Source organism: Plecotus auritus (assembly GCF_963455305.1).
Source record: "Plecotus auritus genome assembly, chromosome: 8".
Taxonomy (NCBI): Eukaryota; Metazoa; Chordata; class Mammalia; order Chiroptera; family Vespertilionidae; genus Plecotus; species Plecotus auritus.
In genome coordinates this window covers 159,580,588-159,607,385 of record NC_137782.1, presented here as the reverse complement: position 1 = coordinate 159,607,385, position 26,798 = coordinate 159,580,588, and the positions used below count along the sequence as shown (strand labels likewise).

At 40.4% G+C, this 26,798-nt stretch overlaps 1 protein-coding gene across 1 annotated transcript in view; it reads left to right on the top strand.

Annotated features, from left to right (window-relative positions):
* The window catches only part of TTC27 (tetratricopeptide repeat domain 27), a 108,319-nt gene that overhangs the window by 69,133 nt on the left and 12,388 nt on the right, over positions 1-26,798 (top strand). Inside the window, exons 13-16 of the mRNA XM_080684831.1 lie at positions 11,878-12,105; positions 22,010-22,108; positions 24,130-24,182; positions 26,338-26,503. Of these exons, the coding sequence (XP_080540957.1) occupies positions 11,878-12,105; positions 22,010-22,108; positions 24,130-24,182; positions 26,338-26,503 (546 nt within the window). The remainder of the gene's footprint in view (positions 1-11,877; positions 12,106-22,009; positions 22,109-24,129; positions 24,183-26,337; positions 26,504-26,798) is intronic.

Here is a 26,798-nt window from a genome sequence, read left to right as displayed (position 1 = left end):
TTTTCCCCTTCCCTCCGATCCCAGGCTCAGCCCCTGCCCCTCCGATCGCAGGCTCGGCCCCTTCCCAAGCCTAAAGCCTCCGCCTGATGGCTGGCTGGCAGTGACCTGGGTGCTGAGGAGGTTCCCGGGACCCAGGTATGTATGCAAATTAACCGCCATCTTTATTGGGTTAATTTGCATACTCCGATTGGCTGTGGGTGTAGCGCAGGTATGGTCCATTTACATGTTTCTCTATTATTAGGTAAGATAATGTTTTCATCCTCGGAAAGAGCTTTTTAATTACCCATTCCAGTTCCCTATTTTTCCACATAAAGAAAGGGGTCTCTAATGATTTGCCTCAGGTCACAAGGCCAGTTATTGATCATTAACTTGAGAGGTTGCATGGCACAGTGGTTAAAAGCGCAGCTCTAGACCCAGGTTATCTTGATTCAAATGCTAGACTTGACATATGCTAGCCATGTGGTTTTGGGCACGTTACCCCCATGCCTCAGTTTTCTCATGTAGAGGCACATAATCTAACCTTACAGGTTTTCATGACATATGTATGTAAAATACATAGAATTGTGCTTTCCTCATGGTGCTACATGAGTGTTTGCTGCTATTACTGCTGCGATCTTAGACAACATTTTTTCACATTTTAACATCTCTGAATTTGGAATGTATCTAACACTTGATGGCACCTCCCAGTTGCTATCAGTGAGGTGGCCGCCTGGCTAGGCTGTCATTGCCTGTGCTTGTACAAGCCCAGTTGTGGCCATATTTCATACCATCACTTTGATTGCATTATGTGCATGGTGTCAGTGCTACATGGGTTGGATGTAATTGCCATTTTAAATATCTTCAGAAAGATCCCATTATGAGTTGGCATTGAGACAAAAAGTTATTGAACACACAGGAAAGGAGAGAAGCAAAGTAAGAAATGTAAATTTGATATTGGGGAAGTAAACATTTGTTGGAGAAATCATCACAATTCCATTTACTTTTCCTTAAAAACAACTAAGTGCTCTGTGGAAGCCGAGAAAAGAAGATACCCCAAAATAAATGAATCTTATTCTGTACAGTTATATATATAAAGAAAGGCTGCCATTTATAATGTCAAGCAATATACTGAATGAAGGCAGGAAAAATTGCCAAATTTATTTGAATAGATTGAAAAAAATATCAAAGCAATGAGAGGCTGATGTGATTCATTCAAGGCATTATGTCATAATTTAATTGAAAGCATTTTTTTCTTTATTAGTTAAGAGTTAGTCCTATAATTGATGGCATCCCAAATTTGATGAGATGTAGTGTCATGTTTCTTCAGGGACTTAAAAAATTTTTAGGGTCCGTTGTCTGGCACTGAAATAATACTCAGATGTTTGTTTAACAAAGGAATGAATATCTTGACCCTGCTAGTCTGATGTACTTCCCATTACATCATTCTTCAATATGCTAGTCTTTTACATTGGTCAGTAAACATAAATAATACTGTATATAAAAATATGGTGGTTTTTTGAAATAATTAAGCAAGTTGGTAAATCAGAAATACCCAAAGCCCATTTTGAAATATTACATTTATTTAGTTATTTTTAGAAAGTATGGAAAGTAGAGACTTTCTCTAACTGCAGAAGCAAACATATAATGAATCTATCCTTTTCAAATAACAGATTTGACTATGTACTCAAAGTAATTGTGGCATTGTTTTTTTAAATCTGCACATGTTTTTAACCCCTTAAGATACGTCTTATAATAATGATAAATTTCCATGTTTATAATTATTCTAGAAAATGCACATATATTAATTTTTAGGAATGTATAATTATTTACTTTGTTTTAAGTCTTTTGTGAGTTACAGCCAAACATTTCTCAAAATCCTGATTTTAAAGTTTGATTTTAGCATTTTATTTGCCACATAAAAGACTTCCCTTACCTGTTAGTTTGTCATATGCTGTAAAGCAGATCACTTTAACCATAAGACCCTAAAAAGTTTTGCTTCAAGTTGGAAGCAGAAGTTTTATTTCTAAAACAGCTGAGATTCTTTTAGTATTTGGTCACGTGCCAGTAGTTGTCACCACAATCCAATTTTAATGATCGAATTTAGTACTTATGGCATAATTTCTTTTTAAAAGGCAAATTTGGAAAAGTACCTAATCCTAAGCATCGTGTTGTGGTGCTCATTTTTTCACCTGCTATTGTAGGGTCTCAGATTTTCTAATTTAGGAACTACCTATGGAAATTCTCATTATTTAATGACCATTGGCAAAATAGCTAAGGTTAATTTTGCTTGACCTTGGGGTCAGACCTGGCTCTCATCTGTTAGCATTTAATTTTTAAAAGTTATCTGGCACACTATAGCAGTTTCCCCAACATGTGGGCAACTTATTTTGTTGAGCAAATTTGGTCCCTGAATGAAGACAAAGACTGCACTGGCTGGCATAAGGTGGTTGTAAGGGATGGGGGTAAAGGGGATGGAGGAAGAAGGGTTGGGACCTCTCTTGTTTTTAACAAATAAGGTTTACCTGTGATTATGTAGTTTTTTCTTCCAGTACGCTACATTTGCACATCATTGTTGCAATGGGCTCTTAAATATTGTTCTTGAAGTTGTAAGTAAATGTTTTTAACCTTTAACATTTTTAACAGCTGGGATTCTTTTAGCAGTTGGTTTGGGTTTTTTGTTTTTTCTTCTTCTAAGATAGTTTTTTATATGATTAAAAGGATTTCCCACAAGTTATTTTCCCACACTTCAGAGTGATCTTCCTAAAAGACTAATCTGATCATGTCATTCCCACAGTCTTCAGTAACTTCCCTTTGTCTCCAGGATTAAGTCTGAGCTCTTTAGCAGGACTGGAAGTCTTTTATACAAAGTCTGCCCTTCAATCACAATGAGATGAAATTAGAAATCAATAACAGAATGAAATTTGAGGAAGTCACTAATATGTAGAAATTAACACACCCCTGAAAAACCAATAGGTCAAAAAAGAAATCACAGGGAAATTAAAAACAATTAAATTACATATGTATTTGTAATTTATGGGATGAAGTGAAAGCAATTCTTAGAGGAAAATTTATAGCTATAAATGCCTATATTGAAAAAGGAGAAAGATTTCAAATCAATCACCAAATCTTCCACCATAAAAACTGGAAAAAGAAGAGTAAACCAAAAGTTGGTTCTTTATACTCCAAGTACTAAAATCAGAAATAAAAGAGGAGAAATTACTACAGAAATAAAAAGGATTATAAGAAAATACTATACTCCACAGGTATTCCACACTTAAAATAGGACCTGGGACGCAGAATATCAAATCATACCCTTAAAGCATTTGCAGAATAAAAAACTACCATTCTACAAATATTTATTCTACTTCTAATTGAACTGTATTATAGACCATGAAGATTCACCAGAGTCCAAAAGACATATAGCACAGACCTAATATTTGCAACCTTTGTCAAAGAAAACAAAAATTACAAATGGAAGATGATTAGTAATCATGAGAAACTTTACATTTGGCAATGCTCAGGTACTGAGGATTTCAGATGCTTCCTCCACCAGATACCTACCTAAACACTTGTAAGAATAAAGAAAATAGAGAGTGGGTGGTATGCAATTTCTGGTTACCAAACAGCATCATTTCCAGGTATTTTATCCACTGGAAGACAGTTCTGGAGGGCCAGAGTGGGACAGCTTCTAAAGGTCAGAAACACCAGAGTAGTGACTTGGTCTGAACTGGCCTCTTTGTTCCTCAGATTCCTATCCCACATTTTTCTGTTAGAAGTCAATTCTTTCTCCTCGAGATCTTCCACTTCTTTGTCCTGCCAACAGAATTATCTTTCCCAAGGGCAATGCTTGCAGGCAATATATTTCTTCCTTCAATTAGTTAAATTGCATTCCTCAGTCTTCTTCACTCTTTCCAAACGCTCTCCTACCTCCTCCACTTACCCACTCAATTTACATAATTTATTATCCAATAAAAAATTACAAAAGATGTGCCCAGTGAACATTAATAAAGCATAAGGGCTTGTAATGTCACTTTTGCAATATTAAATATGGGAGGCCAGAAACCTTCACAGAATGAAAAAGCTTTGGTATTTATGGCTATGGGTTGCTACTTCCCTATGGGAAAATATAGATGTGTATCCTTATAGGCCGCAAGAAATTTGTCACCTAAATGTCTTTTCAATGGGATAAAAATACATTCCCAAACATACAGAGTCATACTTACATAGGCAACTGGCTGTAATGAATCTGAAGTGCTTGCAAGAATCTTGTCAGCTGCAAACCCCAAAGACCACTTCCCTATGCACATATATATATATTACACATATAGGCTGTTTCAACAATCTGTTTTATTTTGCAATTGTATGCAACTAATTGTTATTCGTAATACAAGTTTGTGGCAATGACTACACATAGTGAATCTAAGTATAACATTAAATCAGCCAAGACTGAAGCAGAACCTACAATTATGGCTAGAATAAATTACACTCGACTTAACTTTACCTGAGAAAGTTTCTGCTCACAGCGAGGGTCACATACCCAAATGCCCAGATGTCCTTGCCAGTTGCTGAGAATGAATGAAGCAGGCTGGTGAGTGAGCATAGAAAAGAGGAGCCGCAGCTCAGCTCCAATGAATTAATACAATAATGTGGGGATTTGATCAGTGTTTCCACATCATTTGATTCTTTGAGAGATGCCAAGAAATCTAGATTTTTAAATAAAACAGCCTGAAAATGTTTACTCTAACTTTTTTCAAAACATTGTGTAAGCCAAACAAAATACCTCTTACAATTTCAGACCTAGAGCTTTAAATTCCCATCTCATAGTGGACACTAGTTGCTTTGTTCCTGCTCAGCAATCCTTCCCTGATTGTCTGATAACGGAACTCCTCTTCCCTGAGGAGAACCCTTTCCATGTGGTTCTATCAGAGACGAGGACACATGACTCAGGCCCTTCAGTCTTCAGTGGAACCTTTCTGTAGAGCCTTGAATTGACCCTATGTTTGCATTGGGATGACTCAACTTGGGCTTCCTGGGCCCTTCTTGTTTGCTCATGGAGAGCTACAAAGGCATGATGACATCGTTTCAGGCCCTGGATACAGCTATCGTGATAGGTCTATAAGAATTTTCAGATGAAGAATCAATAAGTCACTCCCCCCCCCCTTTTTTTTTTGCCTAAGCTATGTTGGTTCTCTTACAAGCAAAACACTTACAACACATTCCTAGAAAACTGTTACCTAATCCATTCTACAGTCTTCCAACCATAAGATCTGTGAGGATGTAGGTGCCTTTAGTCCGAAAGGCAGTTCAAATGCCAAAGACCAGTGCTTCCACATCATTTGATTCTTTAAGAGATGCCAAGAAATCTAGATTTACTCACTGTATGCCCTTCTTGGCTGTGATTTGTGCCTTGATTTTGTGAATTAGCAGAAGGAACTGAAAATTCTAGTGTATGATAAGAGTGGTGCTTATCTGACTTTGCCTCTGGTCAGTATATAGAAATGGGGAATTGGCAAACCAACAACTGTAAGAAGCCCTCCTGGCAAAGAAGGAAGGTGGGAAATGAGCTCTAGACCCAAAGGTGGTACTAACTATAAAGAGCCGTTGAGGACTACAGAAATGACAGGGGTGGGTTTAACAGCTAGAGGTTTGTGTTCCAAGGGGACAGGAAAATGGTCAGGCTAAGAATTTAATGGAGTACTACTAGTCAGATTTGTCCACCTGACAATAGCTTTAGGCTTTAAAAAAAATGTGTGTATGTCTGTGCAGGCACATGTGCGCGAGCTTGCTCACACATGCTGCTAAATCACCAACTTGGGGCACATTTTCTAATTCCAGCCTTCTTCCCTGAAGCAGGGAGCAAAGATGGATTCTGTTTTTTGCTATAGTAGAGGCTAGTTCTCAGAGACAGAGACTGGCCGCTGGAAAGGTGACCTACCATCCTTAACACAGAGGAAAGGAGGACAGGCAGAGCTAAGGGAGCACCAGAGCACCTCTGCTCTTACGGTGCCAGGACAATCCTTCTAGCAGGAAGCAGTCTAAATTCTTGTTCTAGGAGCAGCAACTGAGAGGTGAAAAGTACAAAACACTTCATCCCGGCCCTGTGGGTCTTTCCTAGCTAGGGTTCTTCCATGTGCGGTGCCTGGTCCTATTAGCTCTCTCACTCAGCCAGTTGTTCACTAATTGCTTTGTACATTTATCTGTGTGACAACACCACGCTCTGGGGCTTGATTTTTTTTTTTTTAATATATTTTATTGATATTTTACAGAGAGGAAGGGAGAGGGATAGAGAGCTAGAAACATCGATGAGAGAGAAACATCGATCAGCTGCCTCCTGCACACCCCCCACTGGGGATGTGCCCGCAACCAAGGTACATGCCCTTGACCAGAATTGAACCCGGGACCCTTCAGTCCGCAGGCCGACTCTCTATCCACTGAGCCAAACCGGTTTCGGCTGGGGCTTGATTTTTCAAAGGCTACCTAACAACATAAATATTCCGTCCAAGATAAAACAGAATAATTAAAAACAGGCACACTTATCCAATTAGCTGAGCATCTCCTATTTGTATCACCAAGTTATAGCATATTTTCAGTTATTTTGCCTATTTTGCTCATTTAGGTGAAACCAACAGGTTTTTTTTTGAGGGTTAACAACAATCATGATGGAAGGCAGGTGAGGGGAAAGGAAGGCCTGAGCTCAGATTCCAAACTCTGCAACTCAGCACAGCTGAAACAACTCACACTTTTGTAAGTTGTTATAAATACTATACAGCAATGACAGAATAATTCTATAAAGAACATAGTATGTTAGAGGCACTCAAACTGCACTATGTAATAAGGAAATTACAGTGGTACTGGGTGTCATAGGAGCACACAGAACACCACTAACTCTGAGAGGGAGGAACCGGGAAAACTCACTGTAGGAAGTAACCAGCAAGGAGAAACCTGAAGAAATAGAAGGAGTTAGCTGGAGGACAAGTTCTAGACAGACAACAGCATGTGCAAAGGTCCTGAGGTGAAGCAATGCTGCAAAATCAGTGGTTTCGTCCTGCTGAAACTTTGGGCACCTGGATGAGTGAGTACAAAAAGGGCTGCAGCGGAGATAAAAAGAGTAGGGGGACAATGCCGTTAGCACTGTAAGCGGGAGTTAGATCATCAAGTGGTGTGTGTTATTTGCCACATAAAAGTGTCAGTCCTTTCAAATTTGTTTTACAGCCTAACATGTAGTGTATCCTGGAGAATGTTCTGTGTATGCTTGAGAAAAATGCATGTTCCGTTGTTGGGTGGAATGTCCTTTAGATGTCTGCTAGATTTAGTTTATAGCATTGTTCAAGCCTTCTGTTTCTATCCTCTATATAGTTGTTCTGAAAGTTGGATATAGAAGTCTCCAAATATTATGGTTGAATTCAGAATTTTTCCCTTCAGATATGTCAGGTTTTGCTTCGTGTAATTTGGGGTCTGTTGTTAAGTGATTATATACACTTATGGTTATTATATCTCCTGGATGGAGTGAACATTTATCATTAAAACTAGAGGCCTGGTGCACAAAATTCGTGCACGGGTGTGTGTGTCCTTCAGCCCAGCCTGCACCCTCTCCAATCTGGGACCCCTAAACAGGCAGTCGGACATCCCTCTCACAATCCGGGACTGCTAGTCCCCAACTGCTCGCCTGCCTGCCTTCCTGATTGCCCCTAACCGCTTCTGCCTGCCAGCCTGATCACCGCCTAACCCAGGCGTCCTCAAACTACGGCCCACGGGCCGCATGCGGCCCGCCGAGGATATTTATCCGGCCCGCCAGGTGCCGCTGCCTGTCCTGCTTAGCAGCCGACTCGTCCCGGGCCTGCAGTGCGCACAGGAATTTGTTCATAGTTTTTTTTTTTAAACTATAGTCCAGCCCTCCAATGGTCTGAGGGACAGTGAACTGGCCCCCTGTTTAAAAAGTTTGAGGACCCTGCCCTAACCACTCCCTTGACAGCCTGATTGATGCCTAACTGTTCCCCTGCCAGCCTGTTTGCCCCTCACTGCCCTCCCCTGCAGGCCTGGTCGCCCCTAACTGCCCTCTCCTGCAGGCCTGGTCCCCCCAACTGCCCTTCCCCAGGCCCGGTCACCCCCAACTTCCCTCCTCTACTGGCCTGGTCACCCCTAACTGCCCTCTCCTGCAGGCTTGATCGCCCCCAACTGCCCTCCCTTGCAGGCCTGGTCCCTCCCAACTGCCCTCCCCTCCTGGCCATCTTGTGGTGGCCATCTTGTGTCCACATGGGAGCAGCCATCTTTGACCACATGGGGGCAGCCATCTTGTGTGTTGGAGTGATGGTCAATTTGCATATTATCCTTTTATTAGATAGGATAGAGGCCTGGTGCACAGGTGGGGGCCTGCTGGTTTGCCCTGAAGGGTGTCTCGGATCAGGGTGGGGGTTCCCTTGGGGCATGGGGCGGCCTGGGTGAGGGGCCTGTGGTGGTTTGCAGGCCGGCCACGCGCCCCAGCGACCCAAGGGGAGGCCCTGGTATCTGGGGTTTATTTATCTTCTATAATTGAAACTTTGTAGCCTTGAGTGGAGGCCTGGGCCCACCAGGGTGTGCGGAAAGCTTGGCTTCCTCCATTGCCGGGGGCAACTCAAGCCTCTTGCTCTCTCCAGCTTCGTGACTGCCACCATTTTTGTTGGGATTTATTTATCTTCTATAATTGAAACTTTGTAGCCTTGAGTGGAGGCCTGGGCCTGCCAGGGTGTGCGGAAAGCTTGGCTTCCTCCATTGCGGGGGAAACCCAAGACTCCTGCTCACGCCATGGCCGCAGCCATCTTGGTTGGGTTAATTTGCATACTTGCTCCTAATTGGCTGGTGGGCGTGGCTTGTGGATGTAGCAGAGTGGTGGTTAATTTGCTTATTACTCTTTTATTAGATAGGATATGCCTTTCTTTGTTCTAGTAACAATTTTTGTCTTAAGGTGTATCTTGTCTGATATTAGTCTAGGGCCAAGCATGTCAAACCCATAGGTCACGAATTTGATATGCTTGGCACTCCAGCTCTCTTGGTTTCTGTTTACATGATGCATCTTCCTTTTTTTTCTTTTTAATACTTTAAGCTGGTATGTTTGCCTGAATCTAATGTGTGTTTCTTGTAAATAGCCTTAAGGGTTATTTTAAAATCTTTTCTGCCAATCTCTGCCTTGGATTGGAATGTTTAATCCCCTTACATTTAATTACTGATAATTTAGGATGTATGTTGGTCATTTTATTTGTTTTCTGCATTAGTCATATGTCTTATTTCCCCATTACTGCCTTCTTCTTTGCTAAATGGATATTTTCTAATATACCACTTTAATTTCCTTGTCATTTTTTTTTTAAATATATTCTTTATTGATCTCAAAGAGGAAGGGAGAGGAAGAGAGAGATAGAAACATCTATGATGAGAGAGAATCATGGATCGGCTGCTTCCTGCACGCCCCCTGCCAGGGATCAAGCCTGCAACCCGGGCATGTGCCCTGACCGGGAATCGAACCTGGGACCCTTCAGTCTGCAGGCCGACGCTCTGTCCACTGAGACAAACCGGCTAGGGCTCCTTTTCATTTCTTTTACTGTTATTTTGAGTTATTATATTAGTCATTTTACTAGAAGTTATTCACAAGAGCAGATTTAAGTGTCTGTAATCTATAATCTGGGTAGCCTCAGAGATGCTTTCTAATAATTGCTTTTGTCCCCAGGTAAGGGCCATGCTTTTTTGTTTCTTTGCATGTTTTTGTAATTTTTTTAATTGAAAATTGGACACTTAATATGTGGAAACTCTGGAAGTCAAGTTGTTGCTATTTGTATTTTGTTTGGTGATATTTCTTGACAAATCCTGTAAAATACAAGGAGAGGCAAAAGTAAGTCTATAGTTGTAATTATGGAAAAAATAATAAAGTAATAAATAATAATACAAAAATAGACTGTGTTTCACATTGATGGCCACTTGTGATGTGAGAAAGGTGAGGTGATCCTATCTAATAAAAGAGTAATATGCAAATTGACCATACCTCTGCTACACCCACAAGCCATGCCCACCAACCAATCAGGAGCGAGTATGCAAATTAACCCAACCAAATGGCTGTGGCCACGGAGAGAGCAGGAGGCTTGGGTTGCCCCCGGCAATGGAGGAAGCCAAGCTTCCCGCCTGCCCTGGCCGGCCTAGGCCCCCGCTCAAGGCTACAAAGTTTCAATTATAGAAGATAAATAAATCCCAGATACCAGGGCCTCCCCTTGGGTCGCTGGAGCGCGTGGCCGGCCTGCAAACCACCACAGGCCCCTCACCCAGGCCGCCCCATGCCCCAAGGGAACCCCCACCCTGATCCGGGACACCCTTCAGGGCAAACCAGCAGGCCCCCACCTGTGCACCAGGCCTCTATCCTATCTAATCCTATCTAATAAAAGGATAATATGCAAATTGACCATCACTCCAACACACAAGATGGCTGCCCCTATGTGGTCAAAGATGACTGCCCCCATGTGGACACAAGATGGCTGCCACAAGATGGCCAGGAGGGGAGGGCAGTTGGGAGGGACCAGGCCTGCAAGGGAGGGCAGTTGTGGGCGATCAGGCCAGCAAGGGAGGGCAGTTGGGAGGGACCAGGCTTGCAAGGGAGGGCAGTTGGGGTCGATCAAGCCTGCAGTGGAGGCAGTTGGGGGTGACCGAGCCTGCAGGGAAGGGCAGTTGGGGGGACCCAGGCCTGCAGGGGAGAGCAGTTACGGGGACCAGCCCTACAGGTTAGGGCAGCTAGGGGTGACCAGGCTTGCAGGGGAGGGCTGTTAGGGGCCAACAGGCTGTCAGGGGAGTGGTTAGGGGGTGATCAGACTGGCAGGCAGAAGTGGTTAGCGGCAAACAGGAAGGCAGGCAGGCAGGCAGGCAAGCAGTTGGGAGCCAGCCGTCCTGGATTGTGAGAGGGATTTCTGACTGCCCGTTTAGGCCCGATCCTAAACGGGCAGTCGGACATTCCTCGAGGGGTCCCAGGTTGGAGAGGGTGCAGGCTGGGCTGAGAGACACACACCCCCGTGCACGAATTTCATGCACCGGGCCTCTAGTACAATAATAACTGTAAATGAATATTGGTTAATTGGAGATGCACATGAGTAGCCCTCGAGCAATCATTAAAAAAATAATAAAATGATGTACCTAGTATAGCTATAAGGCAATAGAGGAAATAAGACGAATGACTAAAACACACTTGATTAACCCAATCAGATGCCTTTCCTTTCACATGGAACTGGTGAATCTGAAGTCATCTGTACTATAATTCAGCAGTCCTACAGAAAATGAATATTTGTGATTAGTTATCTAATCTAGTTGGATTTAAAGACAATGAGGATCTGGTGATCATGAGAGAGAACACTACTAGCACTTCTCTGACCAGTTACTATAATGGGCATTGCTTAATTGCAGACCTCAGAATCCACTCAAACTGGTTAAAGCAGGAAAGGACTTATTAAGTGAACTAGCCTTTAGAATTTCTGGGAGGGAGTGGGTATCAAGTTTCAGTGCCATGCTGCCAAGAGAATGCCTTCAACTACACTGAAAGATGATTTCAGCAAAAATCCTGCCGTGGCTACAGTCTGTTACATAATTTGGTTGAATATATCTGTACTTATTTATATATAAATTTTTATATATAAATAGAGAGAATGTGACCTTACAGAGTTATGGTTAGATACATTAATAACTATTATATTATCTGCAAATAAGGGAATTATATGGATAATATTTTAAAACTTCATATTTATTTTGGTTATTTTCTTATTCAGCCTGTGTTCTAAATGTGTGAACTAACCTGGTCATCTTAAACATTGAAAATGAAGTTTTGGATCATGTGAGTTAAAAGATGTTTACCTTTAAACAATGAAAGCAATTTAGTTATTTCTGTTGTATTTCTAGGCAGAAGAAATCCTTAGGCAAGAGCTGGAGAAAAAAGAAACGCCCAGTTTGTACTGCTTGCTTGGAGATGTCCTCCGTGACCACCGCTGCTATGACAAGGCCTGGGAGCTGTCCCAGCACCGCAGTGCCCGTGCGCAGCGCTCCAAGGGCCTCCTCCACCTGCGGAACAAGGAGCTTAAGGAGTGCGTGCAGTGCTTTGAGCGCTCGGTGAAGATCAATCCCATGCAGGTTAGACAGTTCATGAAACCCCATCTGCTCTCGGCACTAACGGTTTTCTTTCTTTTTCTTTTGTTTTGTCAGTCCTCACCGGAGCATATTTTTCCATTGATTTTTAGGGAGAGTGGGAGAGAGAGGGAAAGACAGAGAGAAACAGCGATGTGAGAGAAACACATCGATTGGTTGCCTCTTTCATGAGCTCCGGGCTGGGGAGGAACCTGCAACCTAGGTACATGCCCTTGACCCCAATCAAACCTGAGACCCTTTGGTCCACAGGCCGATGCTCTATCCATTGAACCGAACTGATTACAGTCTAACAGTTTTCTTTGATTTAGATTCTTCCTGAATGAGTACCCACTTTCTGTCCTAATGGCTGGTGAGCTTGTCTTTGATTGCTAAGAACTTCATCTCTGATACACTTTTTGCTTGTGAGCAAAAGTGGACTCCCTATTGTGTGTTTTTTATTGACTTTCTGTTCATTTTGTTAGTGTTGTTAGGTACCTCGTATGAGTGGAGTCATATAGTATATTTGTCTTCAAGAATCATCCATGTTGTAGCATGTGTCAGAATTTCCTTCCTTTTTAAGGCTGAATTCCATTGTATGTATGTATGTACCACATTTGTTTATCCATTCATCTGTCAACGGACACTTACTTAAGTTGCTTCAACCTCTTGACTATTGTGAATAATGCTCCTGTGAACGTGAGTATGCAGAAATGGCCATTTTAGAACATAGTAGACTCAGAGCATGTCTTTTACATTGAAAAAATATCAGAAGTACATTTTTTATGACAGGTTAGGCTAATGCTTACTTTCCTCACTCGGAGTAGTAAATATCTTCCAAATCAGGTGGCTGGGAAAAGCCTCTTTGTACTCCCTTGAATATTTTAGGCACATCCCTGCCTCACAGATATAGCACTTGCTCTTCCTTTGCCTGGAATGTTCTTCTAGGCATCTGTGTACCTTGCTCCGTAGCCTCATTCAAGTCTTTGCTCAGATGACTTTTTCTCAGAGAGGCCTTCCACGATCATTCTATTTCAAATCACCTCCCCCTTATACTCCTTAATTTCCTTCCCTGCTTTATTTTTCTTCATGGCACTTAGAACCTTCTAATATTATAGCTTACATAAAAAAAATTATGTGTATCCTCCACCTGAAGTAAGTGCCATGAAGGCAGAAATTTTTATCTGTCAGTTTTAATTGTATTTCTGTAGTGCTGTAACAGTGTCTATCACATATTGGATAGTCAATAAATATTTGTTGAGTGAGTGAATAAATAATATTTTTAACCAGTTGTTCAATTATATACTGATTGTTTGCTGTGCACACAGCGTTGAGCCAAAGGATAAAGCAGTAGCAACAGATCACCAGATAGTTCTGTTTGTACCCTCTGGTACAGTCTAGTGAAATGAACACAGATAAAACTGGCCAATTACACAAGGCATCAAAGAAAGACCAAGTGAATTATTTATAAAGCACTAGTTATATAGAAGCCAAAGAGAATATTTCTGCCCCTGGTAGACATTGGAGAGGATGTTAAACTTGGCTTTGAAAGACAAATAGTACTTAAAGAGGCCAGGGGAGGGGCAGGGGTGGGAGCATTCCAGGCAGGTGAACAGTCTGAACAAAGCCTAGAAACAGAAAAAGAAGGTAGGGGTGAGTGAATAGGCTAGTTTTTTAGAGTCAAAGGAAATAGAGCAGCTCCAGTGGGAAAGCTAGCCTGGAGCCAGATTACGAAAGGTCTTAAATGTGACTTTTTATTTGGCAGATAGGGGCCATTGAGGGGTTGGTTTGTGTTTGGCTTCGTTTTTGAGGAAGGAATGCGGTGCGCATGGAGGTAATTTGGGAATATTGCTTTGGCAGCACGGTGTAGGCAGGGTTAGGAAACTGCAGCAGCAGTCTAGCACGGCAGTGTCAGTGTGGAAGGGGCAACAGGAAAGAAGGGATGGATGTGAGGGAATTTGCAAGGCAGGACTTGACAAGACTTAACCGTCTCATTATATAATTTTGAATTAATTACTTAGCGAGACAAAAAATGACAATTGTTTAAAGCAGTACAAACAGATGTTATGTGAGGGTATTTTGCAGTGTGTCATATGGATCCAATTGCGGCAGGCTGTGAGCATGCCAGAATGTGCAGGCATTTGATCTGCAGTTGTACAGACTACTGCAGAGGCAGACACTGCAGACTTGTCCTAGCTGGGGTCCAAGTTTGAACTGTCTCTGAAGAAGGACAGCTCCTATGTGCTGTTCCCTCCTCTAAGTCCTAGAATAAAAGGAAAACAGAAAAACTGAATTCCACCCTCTTTTCTCACCTTTGCCCATGCAATTAGGTTTAATAACAAAATTTAGGCAAAATGAGAGTGATATTTGAATGGCTCTTGTGCATCACAACTACTTTCTGAAATCAAAGTGATATTAAAATACCATTTAAATGCATCATCTCTGCGAATATGGCCACTTGTTAGATGTGTGTACCATTTACAGCATTCATGCTTTGGAGATTACTGTCGTTCACTTATAAATTCATCAGAAACATGTCAGTGACATGGTATTAGAATGACTAAGGAACTGATTAGGATATATGAATACCTAAGAAAAAGTAACATTAATTCTGTAATATTTTGCAGAAATGTGCAGATGTCACAAATGTATAGCTTCATTAATGTTCTTTTTGTTAGTTTTAAATGTTCAGGTAATCAGCATTAAAAATTTTTAATTTTAATGTACAGTATTTTTATTTTTCAAAAATAATTTTAGTTTTGAAAACAGTTTTCAAATCTTATAGATCCCTGATATAGTAAAACCCATTTGTTGGTCAATAACTTGTTGGCCAATAAATAAAGTCTTTTTCAAGTCATATAATTTTAATTATTTTTAATGTCCCATTTCACTTTCAAAATATTGCAGCTTGAACAGTATATTATGTGGTTGCCTGACTACGCATTATCGAGATCCTGCTGTGTACCAGGCATGGATGTGGGAATGAATTAGGCTGCTTCAACCTATCAGCAGAGAGCAGAATGTTTCCGCTGGGAAATGATAGGGACAGAACTCGTTGGTGGGGAGCCTTAAATGCCTTTCTTCAGGGTTATCTAACCCTTTGGATGTGGAAGTCTGTTGTGGTTTTGAATAAAAGAGTGAGTGATATGACGAGCAGTACTTCAGGAAGTTTAAGTAAAGAATGAATGTCATGGATGAGTGACCAGTGGCTTTAGCAGTGAGGATGGAAAGGGAGCACAGGTTGAAGCCTCATTACAAAGGGAAGTTTTCTGGGCCGTATTCACTGAACTGGTAGGACTGAGATTCCAAGAGGATGTCAGTTTTCTCAATTTTCTTGTTAAAAAGGAAAATGTCCCTGTTGATAGAGATTTCAAGAGGAAGGAAAAGTACATATTTGCATGGGATGGTGTTGTGATTTTGTATGCTGACTCTGAGAAGGTATTGCTGTGTCTACTAGTAAGTAAAGCTGCCTGATAGATACTTCACTGGACATAGAAACCTGAAGTCCATAGTGAGGCCAGAACAGAGCTTCCAGACCAGGGCTTTTCTGTGGAGTAAGGTGAAGCCATGCAAGTGAGTGGATTCTTTATAGAAAACTGTTGGAAGAGAACACCAGGCAAAACACTCAACTCTGGACATCCCAGCAGCTGGAGGAAGGGAGAAGAAAGCACCAGTGAAACAGGACTCAAACAGAATACTCCAGGGTTTTGATCAGAGAGACAGAAGGAAACTAAGGAAGGGATTCATGGGAACTTTAGGAAGATTATCAATGTTTTGGGACGATCCAGCACATGACAGGGAGTAAGTCTCTGCAAGACCAGGGAATTTTAGAGAAACTGAGGCAGCCCTTCCCAGCCCATTCTTACATAAGATCAGACTGCTATAGTACTCCATGGTTTTAATTACCCTGGGAGCTTATACTCTCCGTTGATTTGTAGGGATTAACTTTATCTTTCATTTTGGTGTTGGAAAGAAGAAAGTGTTATTTGAACTCCATGAATGGAGTTCCATGGTTTCTGTTGTGAACGTGTATTAGTTGTCGTGGGAAGACTCAAGGAGATATGGGAGCTTACATTCCAATGGAGAAGACAGTGTGAACATGTGTGAATAATATGTAGGGAAAAAAGAGATTCTTTCCTTTGTGTTCTTCATTTCTCATATTGGTAAGCAATAAAAAATGAAACTCTTAAGGTCTAACTTGCATAACTGCCAAGAAACACAAGCCCTGGGATAACATCTGGGCCGTGGCTGTGACTGGGAGGTAGAAAGAGGGCAGGAGCTTTGCTGCCTGATTCTGAATCCTCATAATCCCAAGGAACATGACGTAGGTGAATCACTTCATTTTCTGGGCTTCAGTGTCCTCATTTGTAAAGTGGAGGTTATAATCCCTATCTCAGTTTGCTGCTGGGAAAATTAGAGCTAAGCTGTGTAAAGTATCCCACTCAGTGCCTGGCTCATAGTAAGTTCTCAGTCATAGATGTTACATTGTGGGATTTTCCCATCCTGCCTGGTAGTGTGGTAGTAATGGTGATAGAAAATCTTTGTTGCCTGTTCCTCTGTAGCCTAAAAATAGGGGTGTTTCTCTAACAGGAGAGTCTCAAATGCGGATGACAGACCAGCACCTATAATACCTCACATGGTGCATTCTCTGGAGGGAGGGAGCAAATGTAAGAATCAGAATAACCAAATCTAGAACAGGAATAAGAGGAGGGCATTAATCAATTAATGGCCTGTGTAGTAAAAGAAAAATGTGTGCATAAAATTTCATTGATCCTTTGGTTTAAAGGAAGACACTGCAATAGAGGAGACTACTCCTTTAGAGAGAATAAAAAGCTGGTAGGTTAAGTTGTGTTTTTTAGGGAAAATAACTTGGGACTTAGAAAATGAGAAATCTGGTTACAAAAGAGTTGGTGGTAGACATTTAAAAAAAAACCATGAGCATGCCACATCACTTTAGGAAAAGCGACTACCAAAGAACATTGATTATCACTCTTGGATTCAGCTTGGGTCATTTCCTGTTTAATGAAACCACATTCAACAACTGATCTGCATGTGGGATCATGGGAATGTGTCGGATATAGAAAGGAGAGAAAGGAGTGTGAAACTTGGCTTTAGGACTCCATTAAAGAATGTTAAACTTTATTATATGTGACATCAGAAAAGTTCAAACAGTCAGTCCTGTAAGGAAAATTAGCAAAAAGTGTGTGAAGAAACTGATTATTCATTCTGCAGAAACCTTGAAGGAGGAAGGAATTTTGAGTAGTAGGCTCATAATGTAAGAAAGGAAATTGTAATATATAAGCAGATGGCACCTATTGCAGATGTGCTTTAAGTGCCCTTGTAAAAATTAACCTTTTAATTATAAAGCTAATCCACCCATTGTGTAGTGGTGCTTAGTATTTCCTAGCCCACTGAGTGGCAGCACGCTTTAATTCCCACTTTAATTATCGAGGATTCATAAGCATTGCAGTCACTCCCTTCATCACATGTATCTCACACCAGGAACCAGGAACCATTGTTTGGCTTTGTGCAAATTACTTCCTTTCTAGGCCTCGTTTTCCTTTTTGAATTGATTTCTAAGGCCTCTAATTAAACAGATTCCATTCTAGCTCCTCAAACCTGCTGATTCTAATTCTAATCTCCTTTTATGACCAGTGTACTTTTTTTGCCACTAGATGGCACTGTTGCAGCTTTGAACCCTGTCACCTCTGGGTTTTCAGAATCTGGGGTCCCAAGGAGCCTTGGAATTTTTGTTTATTCCAACCTCCATTAAATAATTGGGGAACTGAGACTCAGAGGTTAAAGACAAGGCCAAGGTCATACAGTTACACAGAATCTCTTGAATCTCAGGCATCCATCTTTCCATTTCACTGTTTCTCTAGGGAACTTTATGAGGAAACTTAAAAGAGAAACCATATTCTCAACCATTGCTGTTCTTTTGTTAATTATTTTTAAAATAATTCAAAATCATTCTTTAAGAATACATGTTATCACATTTCAAATAAATAGTTGGCCTGCTTGTGTTTTGTATTGGTTTGCTCAGGAGAGAAAGCTGAGTGTCAGCTTGCAGAGACGATCGCCCCACCTGTGACATGTGACAGGCTTGCACTCACAGTTCGCCCTGAAATAAGCCCTGCAGGAACCTCAGCCAGAGCCTCTAGCAGATGACTCTTTCTCTGTCTTGCCCAGTCCCTCTGATAAGAGGTTTGCCTTTCAGATCTTCCTTCCAACCAAACATGGTCATCTGTTCTTCTGTTTCATCTTTGTCTACCCGCCTACTCAAGAGAGCGTGGGGGGAGGGGGTTTGATATGCCCTGGTTCTTAAAAAATTGATCTTCTCAGCTTTCCAGCACCTGTTCACTGCCTTCCCCTCCTTCATCGTTAGCAAGGATGGTGCTGCCATAAATCATGGCTGTGGGGGCAGGGTGGTAATAATAGTTTATGTAACAGTTTAAAATAAAAAAAGTAAAAGAGGCACCAAATATCTCCTTAGTCCCTCAAATTCTGAGGCCCTCAATTGAAAAGCAAGATATGAATGCATTATTTGTGGTTTGGTGGGTCAGCCACACCAGTGAGAAGATCCTAGAGTTTTTTTATTTTAAAGCCACTCTATGATTTTAAAGAATAGGGTATGTGCAAAAGTCATCTCATTATAATTATACTAGAGGCCCGATGCATGAAATTTGTGCAAGAGTAGGCCTTCACAGCCCCAGCTGCCTTGGCCCTTGCAGCCCCGCCCCGGCTTCGTCCGGAAGGTCATCAGTATGGTCGTTCCGCTGTTTGGCTGTTCAGTCAATATGCATATTATGCTTTTATTATTATAGATGTTAGCAATACTAGATGAAAATCTACTAGCAGTTGGTGATTTTAGGATTTTTCTTCTGATGCAAATAATTAAAACAACACAAATGACCAAGAGTAAAAAGAGAACCTTAATACGTATTAAGTCATCTGCCTGATTTTCATTAAATTTATTTTCATTTTAAGACCCTGATTTATAAAACATTGACTTATTTCAAAAAATTCAAGCTAAATAGTAACTTCATTATCAGCTGTAAGATAGAGAGCTATAAGATAATTGCTAATTTTAGACATTTGTAACCTTTGTCTTTTCAGGTGGGTTGAAAAATCAAGTTCTTTATTTACATACTAGTGGCCCAGTGCACGAAATTCATACACGGGGGTGGGGTGGTGGTTCCTCAGCCTGGCCTGCACCCTCTCCAATATGGGACCCCGCGAAGGATGTCCTACTGCCAGTTTACAGGGATTGGGCCTAAACCGGCAGTCAGACATCCCTCTCACAATCCAGGACTGCTGGCTCCAGCCGCTCACCTGCCTGCCTGCCTGCCTGATTGCCCCTAACCACTCTGCCTGCCAGCCTGCTTGCCCCCAAATGCCCCCCTGCTGGCCTCGCTCCCACCTTCCCTCCCCACTGGCCTGCTCACCCCCAGCTTCCCCCCTGCTGGCCTGCTCACTCCAAACTGTCCCCCCTCCCTGCTGTCCTGATCACCTCCAACTGACCCCACTGACGGCCTGCTCACCCCCAACTGGCCCCCGTGCTGATCTGCTTACCCCCAATGGCCCTGCCGTCCCATCCTGGCCTGATCACCCCCCGGCGACCCAAGGTCCCAGCCCCTCCTTTTTTCTTTTTCTTTTTTTTTTTTTTTCAGCGCCTCCTTAAGTGGAGGCCAGGGCCGGCTAGAATCAAGTACCTAGGATTTATTTATCTTCTATAATTGAAGCTTTGTAGCCTTGAGTGGATGCCAGGGCCGGCCAGGGCAGGCAGGAAGCTTGGCTTCCTCCATTGCCGGGGCAACCCAAGCCTCCTGCTTGCTCCAGCTCCGTGGCTGGCTGCCATCTTGGTTGGGTTAATTTGCATACTTGCTCCTGATTGGCTGGTGGGCGTGGCTTGTGGGTGTAGCAGAGTGATGGTTAATTTGCGTGTTTCTCTTTTATTAGTGTAGATTGAATTTGCATTTCCTGTTTTTTATAACAACACATGTGAAATTGTTTTGTGGGAAGTTTGTTCTTTGCTGATACAGAAAGCAAGAAGGTTATATCCATTTTGAGAACTTTGAGGGTAGTTCTCATTGATTCTGATTTAGTCCCAGAATGAGGTATCCCTCATTCAAAATAAACTTGCTACCATAATTCATTGGCTATAAGATGCCATCAATTGTAAGAGGCACATTTATTTTAGGTGCCACTTTAATGCTGCCAATAAAACTCTAACAAGCTATTGCTTATTAAGATGCCACGCACATATGGGAATCAACCAATGAACGCATAAATAAGTGGAACAACAAATTGGTATTTCCTCCCCCTCTCTCTCAAGTCAATAAATAATTTTTTAAAAGGTTAAGAAAAAAGATTCATCTATTTCAGAGATGTTAAATGTTGAAAGGAAAGTATACCTTATAACTGATGAAATAAATACACAGATTTTGACTCTTTCAACTTGGTTAGAAGTTAAAGATCTTGTTTGGTTTATTGTTTTATAAGTTAGCATCAGATTTTAGGCTCTCTCACATTGTATCATATTCAGTGAATGTGGTTTGGTGCTTTGGAGCTTTCTTTATAGACTATATCCTATAAATTTGATTCCAAAATAACCAGACAAAAGCAAAGTGTAATGAGTTAATTTTTAGGTTGCTGGAAATCCCTTGATTCAAAAAAGTGAATTACTAACTTTGTTTCAACCTGTTACTTCTGCTCCTCCCTCCTCCTACCAAACACACACCCACCCCTTTCTCAACTGTCACCTATCCCTCTGACAAAATCTGTTCTCTATACAATTCCTGATAGCAGTTATTTATAGCCTTTTGGGAATTCAAGGCAAAGTGTTATAAACTGCCCAAGGATGTTTGCTTTCTAAGCCTTACCTCTAATTACTGGCTAAAAATCTTTATCTGCTTAAAGAACTTTCAGGCCTCAACTAGCCATTTGGAACAAGTTTTGTGGGAATTCCCTGGGAGGAAAGATGGGGGTAGCCTCCTACTTTGCCTCTGTGGAAGGCTATGGACAGATATATAACTGAGCACCTCATTTCTTTTCCCACCCTGAGGTGTTCAACCAAATCCACCTGCTGGCTCACGGCCTTGGTCTGGAAGTCAGCAAGAAAGGGGACTACATTCTGCTGGCTGTGCTGACTGTATCTGAAAGGAAAGCAAACCAACTGTAATAGCTGCATTTCTGACTACTTTCATTGAATTCTTATCAATTTAATCTTTCCTTTGATAGAGGCCATTGAATTTTAAGGAAACCCTGTGAAGTAAAGATTTCTTTTGTAATTTCAATAGCTACTTCCTAATTTACCTGTTTTCTAAATCTCTGTGTTTGCAAATCTTATTGACTTAAGTCAGGCTTTCCATTCTGAAATTCTGAGCCTACTTTTTAAAATTATTTTCAGGCATGCCTAAGCAGATACATGCTAGGACAGTTTGAGTCTTGGTAAGAGTAGGCAGTGTGACTGCTTATGGTCTTACTTAAAGATGAAAGCAAAAACTTTTCTCCTTAAGTTTGTAGTACATTCATTCATCAGCTGTGAATCTGCTGATCCTTTGTATACTTTTTATATAGTTGATGCTCAGTAAAAATATTAGATTAATCCCAAACATAATTTCAGGGCTTGCATTCATGGAGTTTGATTAACACAAAGAGTGGTCTTGCTTAGCGAAAGATGTGCAATGATATTGTATCTGCTTTCAGTGTCACTAGCTTTGAAAATTATATTGGAAAATTCATCACCACTTGCTAAATTTCCATACATTTACGTTCCTTATAAAATGTAAGGCAAATATTTATTATGTAGCTCTGTGTTTTTTCCAGTAGTGTTTGTTGTTAGTATCTTAAATGTTCACATTACATACTATAAATGTCTGTGTGTTTGAATGACTGACTGTTGGTCTTGCAGCTCGGGGTGTGGTTTTCTCTCGGCTGTGCCTATTTGGCCTTGGAAGACTACGGAGGGTCGGCAAAGGCGTTTCAGCGTTGTGTGACTCTAGAACCCGATGTAAGTTTGTTTGGTCTTCTTTCCTTATTACAGCTCTAAGTGGGTATTCTCTAAGTTATTCAAACTGTACTGGAGTTCAAAACAGTAATTGCTATCGGTGTATACTTTCAGTTATGCAAGATAAGTGCTAGAGATCCGCTGTATAACAGTGGGTCACAGTAATCATGCTGTATTGTGCACTTACATTTTTACAAACAGGGTAGATACGTAGATATCATACTGTGTTCTCATCACTGTGAAGAAAAAAAAAGGCCAAAAATTCTTTCCTTCTAAGAGTTTTATTGTTTTAGCTCTTATATTTATGTCCAATCTGTTGTTAAGAGTTATTCATTAAACTTACCACACTATGTGTCATGATGGATGTTAACTAAAATTGTGGTAATCATTGCACAATATTTACATATATTAAACCTTTATGCTATACACCTAACACGAATACAGTGTTATATATCAACTTAAAAAATTAAACATCATTTCAGATAATGTATTTTTTTAGTTCAAGAATTTTCATTTGATTTTTACAGTTTTCATGTTTCTGCTGAGATTTGTAATTATGTTCCCTTATTATGTTCATGATTCTTCATATCTTTGATCATGTTTATAACAACTGCTTTGAAGTCCTTGTGTGCTTATTCCAACATCTCCTTCATTTCTGTGTCTGTTTCTATTAACTGATTTTTCCTTTGGCTATGGATAAATATTCCTGCTTATTTGCATGTATGTCTACCAATTTTTTATTGTGGATGCTATGTTGTTGAGTTTCTGAGTTTTCCATTGGAAGATAGAATTTTATTTTGGCATTTGGTTAATTTCCTTTTGTGGATCAGCTCGACTTTACTCTTTGCTAGGATGGGTCTGGAGTTGTCTTTATTCTATGGTTGCAATCAATCACCCTTCTCTTAAGATATAACCTTTTTAGTTAGACCTTGAATGACTGCTAGCACTGTGTGACGTCCAGAATTCCATCCAGCTCACAGCTTTCTGGAGTTGTTCTCTGCCTGGCCTCAAGAAGTTTTGCCCTGTACATGTACAGCTTAGTATTCAGCCAAGGACTCAATGAGATGCTCGTTGAGATTTCTGGAGCTTATTTTCTGTGCAGATCTCTCTTTCCTGGTATTTGGCCCTGCAAATTCCAGCCAAATTTTCAGCCCTGAACGTTGATCTCTTCTTCTCGACTTGCTGTGCGTTGTGTGGTTTCTGCCTCTCTTGAAGTGCCTCTGGTTAGAAGCCTAGGTTGATTGTTGAGATACCTCGTTGTTTACCCTGTCTCAGGGATCACAGTCCTGTGATCCAGGCAGTTGTCCAACTTCTTAAAAACAGCTTTCTAAAGTTTGTCCAGTTTCTAGCTCTTTATGGTGATAAGTCCACTCTGGTACTAACTGTGCTCTGTCTGCAAGCAGAAGTCCACAGTGCCTTGTAATTTTTAAATCATATGTATGGAAATTGAGAATTATATACTCTGTGTTTTATAAAATGTAGAACAAAGAGGAAAATTCATATAATTCTTGTTAGAACCAACATTTATATAAAAGTTTTATTTTTGCCATTGAATAGAGGAATAGGTAGAGAAATGTGTTTGGTGAGATGCTTAGGAATAATACTGGAGAACACACTCTTATTCTTCTATCTGATAAAGGATGATGGTAAAATAGCTGAGCCTTCTAAGATAGGAAAAACAATATTCTGAATATCTTGGGTTTGCAGCAAATCTATATATTGTTTAAATTATGTTGTAATTGTCCAGCTATTTGGTAAATCTAAATAAAATCATAACTAATTTCTAAATTAGTACTTTAATAGTTATATCAATTTGTTGTCTATGTTTGTGTCTTTTTCATGCTAAATTATACAAGTTACATTTAATTTACTTCATTTTTCTGATACACCTTTAAACATACCTTAGTGAAAATTGTGATTGTAAAGAGCACATCTTGCACTAGGAAAATAGGTTATATTTTTGGTTGTAGCAATTATTTTACCTAAATGAGAATAGTCTATAACTAGGTTCTCTGTCATTTCAGAATGCTGAAGCTTGGAACAATTTATCAACTTCCTATATTCGATTAAAACAAAAGTAAGTACATCAGACAAATATGAAGAACTTGGCTTCCAAAATAAATGAATGAGATTTTCTTCAACTGAATACTGAAGCATTGTGCCTTACAGCAGTTGACTTCGAAATGTAGTTTATTTCTTGAAAACATTTAATGTGTAATAAAATAAGAAATATTATTTGAAATCTTTACTTGCTACTGAAGTTTTACATCCTAAACTTCCTTACATGAGAAAAGCAAGCATGCCTTTAGTTGGTCAATTCAGTTGATAGATTCTTATTGATTACTTGCTGTGTACTAGACATGATTGAGAAATAGAAATACGAACCAATGTCTTTAGGGAGTGCAGGTGTAAAAAAATAAAATACTGTGCCATATTATTAAAAATTGATTAACAATGTAGGTAGTATGAGGTAATATTAAGTGAGAAATACAGAGAGGACTATAATGTAGTGGGTGGTATTTGTAGAACACTTATTCTGTGCCAGACATCTCAGAAGAGAGTAAGTGTACGACCCGAGTTCAGAAACGCTTCTGAGAGAGTATCGGAACCAAGCTAAACTTTGAAGAATGAGTATAGGACACAGAGGAAAGCCATTCAGCTAGGGGGAATTGGATCCAATGCAGAGTGACAGGAGGGAAAACAGCACCTGAAGAGAGAGGAAGAGAGAGAATCAGCTATGGACCCCAGTGAAATCTACAGCGAGAATAAGGTTGAAAAGGTCATTTGGGGTCAGGTTGCAGTATGCTCTGATTATCTGACTAACAAGTTAAGTTAAGACTATTCTGTTGGAAATTGGATGCTAAAATTTCAGTGGGGTAATTTCATGAAGAAAGCTTTTTGGGGAGATTTATCTGGTGGCAGTGTGTGAGACTGACTAGAGAGGAAACTGCGGGCTGGGAAACCAGTTAGGAGACAGCTGTTGTAACAATCCAGGCAGGAGATAACTAGGCTGGAAAAAGAAGGGGCAGATGCCAGTTTATAAAGGGGACAACCAGATGGGCTTGTTGACTGGCCACAAAGAGCCTAGGAAAGGACAGAGACCAGGATTTCTGTTCCCTGAGCTATAATGACCGAATTAAAGGGTGGATGTATTTCTATTTTCATTTGGCCTCATTTTCAAACTTAATTTAATTTTTCTTTGTGGGTTCACAAGATATTTCTAAAGATATCATCAATTCCACATTGCACTGAGATCATGAAATGCTTCCGCTGCTCTTGGATGACAGTCTACAAAAATAAAGGACTGTTTGTTCTACTATTTTCTTCAGAAAATAATATTATGTTCTTGATTGCAACTGATTGTGTTAAAACTCACTTGAGACCCTTTTGATTGAAAGCAAGGGTCGAGGGAAATCCCTGCCATAGTTGTAGAATGATCTCAGTGGGTTTTTCCAGTAACCCTGATAGTTTTGCATAAAGATTTCTTAAACATTGTTTCTGAACTTCCTTTTGATGCTTTCTTGTCTGCATGCAGCTCCATGAATAGGTTTTGATGTAAAAGTGGGATTTTAAGTTCAGAGGTAAATCATTCCTTCTTTCTTAGCTTTTTACTCTTTCCTTTCTTTGCTGCTACTGCAGACAAGAGTAATTTTTTACTCAGGGGTAAATTATTACTGTTCCTTTCAAAAGAATCCTAATCATGCCTTACAGTGACTCTTTAAACTATCTTGTCTATCCTTTTGCCATCACAAGGTTCTTCATTAAAGTTCTTTTCTGTTTCATCTGATTCCCCTCGACATTATGTCCCTTCCGGTCCCTTGGGAAATCTTTCCATCTTCCTATACAACTTTCATCATGCAATATTCCTACCATGTGGCTTTGATAAGTGAATCATGAATTGAAGTTCCTTCTAAAGAAGCCATATTTACCAAAAAAGAATTTCATTGCAAAAATTCTGAGGCCAGGAAATTACTGATGACATGGGCACACTTCTTTCCAAATGCTTGTTTTATTTCTGCCTGTTTTTGTTTTGTAATTTCATGCTGCTTTTAAAATTTTTAAAAATTTGTAGGGAAATTTGAGGTGGTTTGGGCCTCTAATTCTATTTATTACATGAATAATTAAGGACTGACAGAAAATCCACATCCACACTTAATAGACTTACCTAGTAGCTATGGTTTATTTAGCTGTGGTTATTCATATTGTTCTCTTTCAACTTGGACCTTCAATAGAGTGAAAGCTTTTAGAACTTTGCAAGAAGCCCTCAAGTGCAACTATGAACACTGGCAGATCTGGGAAAACTACATTCTCACTAGCATTGATGTTGGGGAATTTTCAGAAGCTATTAAAGCTTATCACCGGCTCTTGGACTTAAGAGACAAATACAAAGATGTTCAGGTAGGATATTAATATTTTGTTATTTTGGTTCGTGTTTGGTATTAATACTTGATTAAAGGATATAAATTGTTTCCTTGATTATAAACAGGAAAATTTTCAGTTTACATGAGGCCCTGTTACTAGCTCTCTTTAGAAGTATCATAGGATGCTGGTGGCAGTGTTTACTCCTCTGCAGGTGTGGGCAGGATCACTTCATAGTGGGTAAGTCATCATTGAGGGAAAGTCTTGATGGCTAGTGATGGGCTCAGTCATATTTAGCTTCATTGCATATTTCTGTCATCATACTTTATGACAA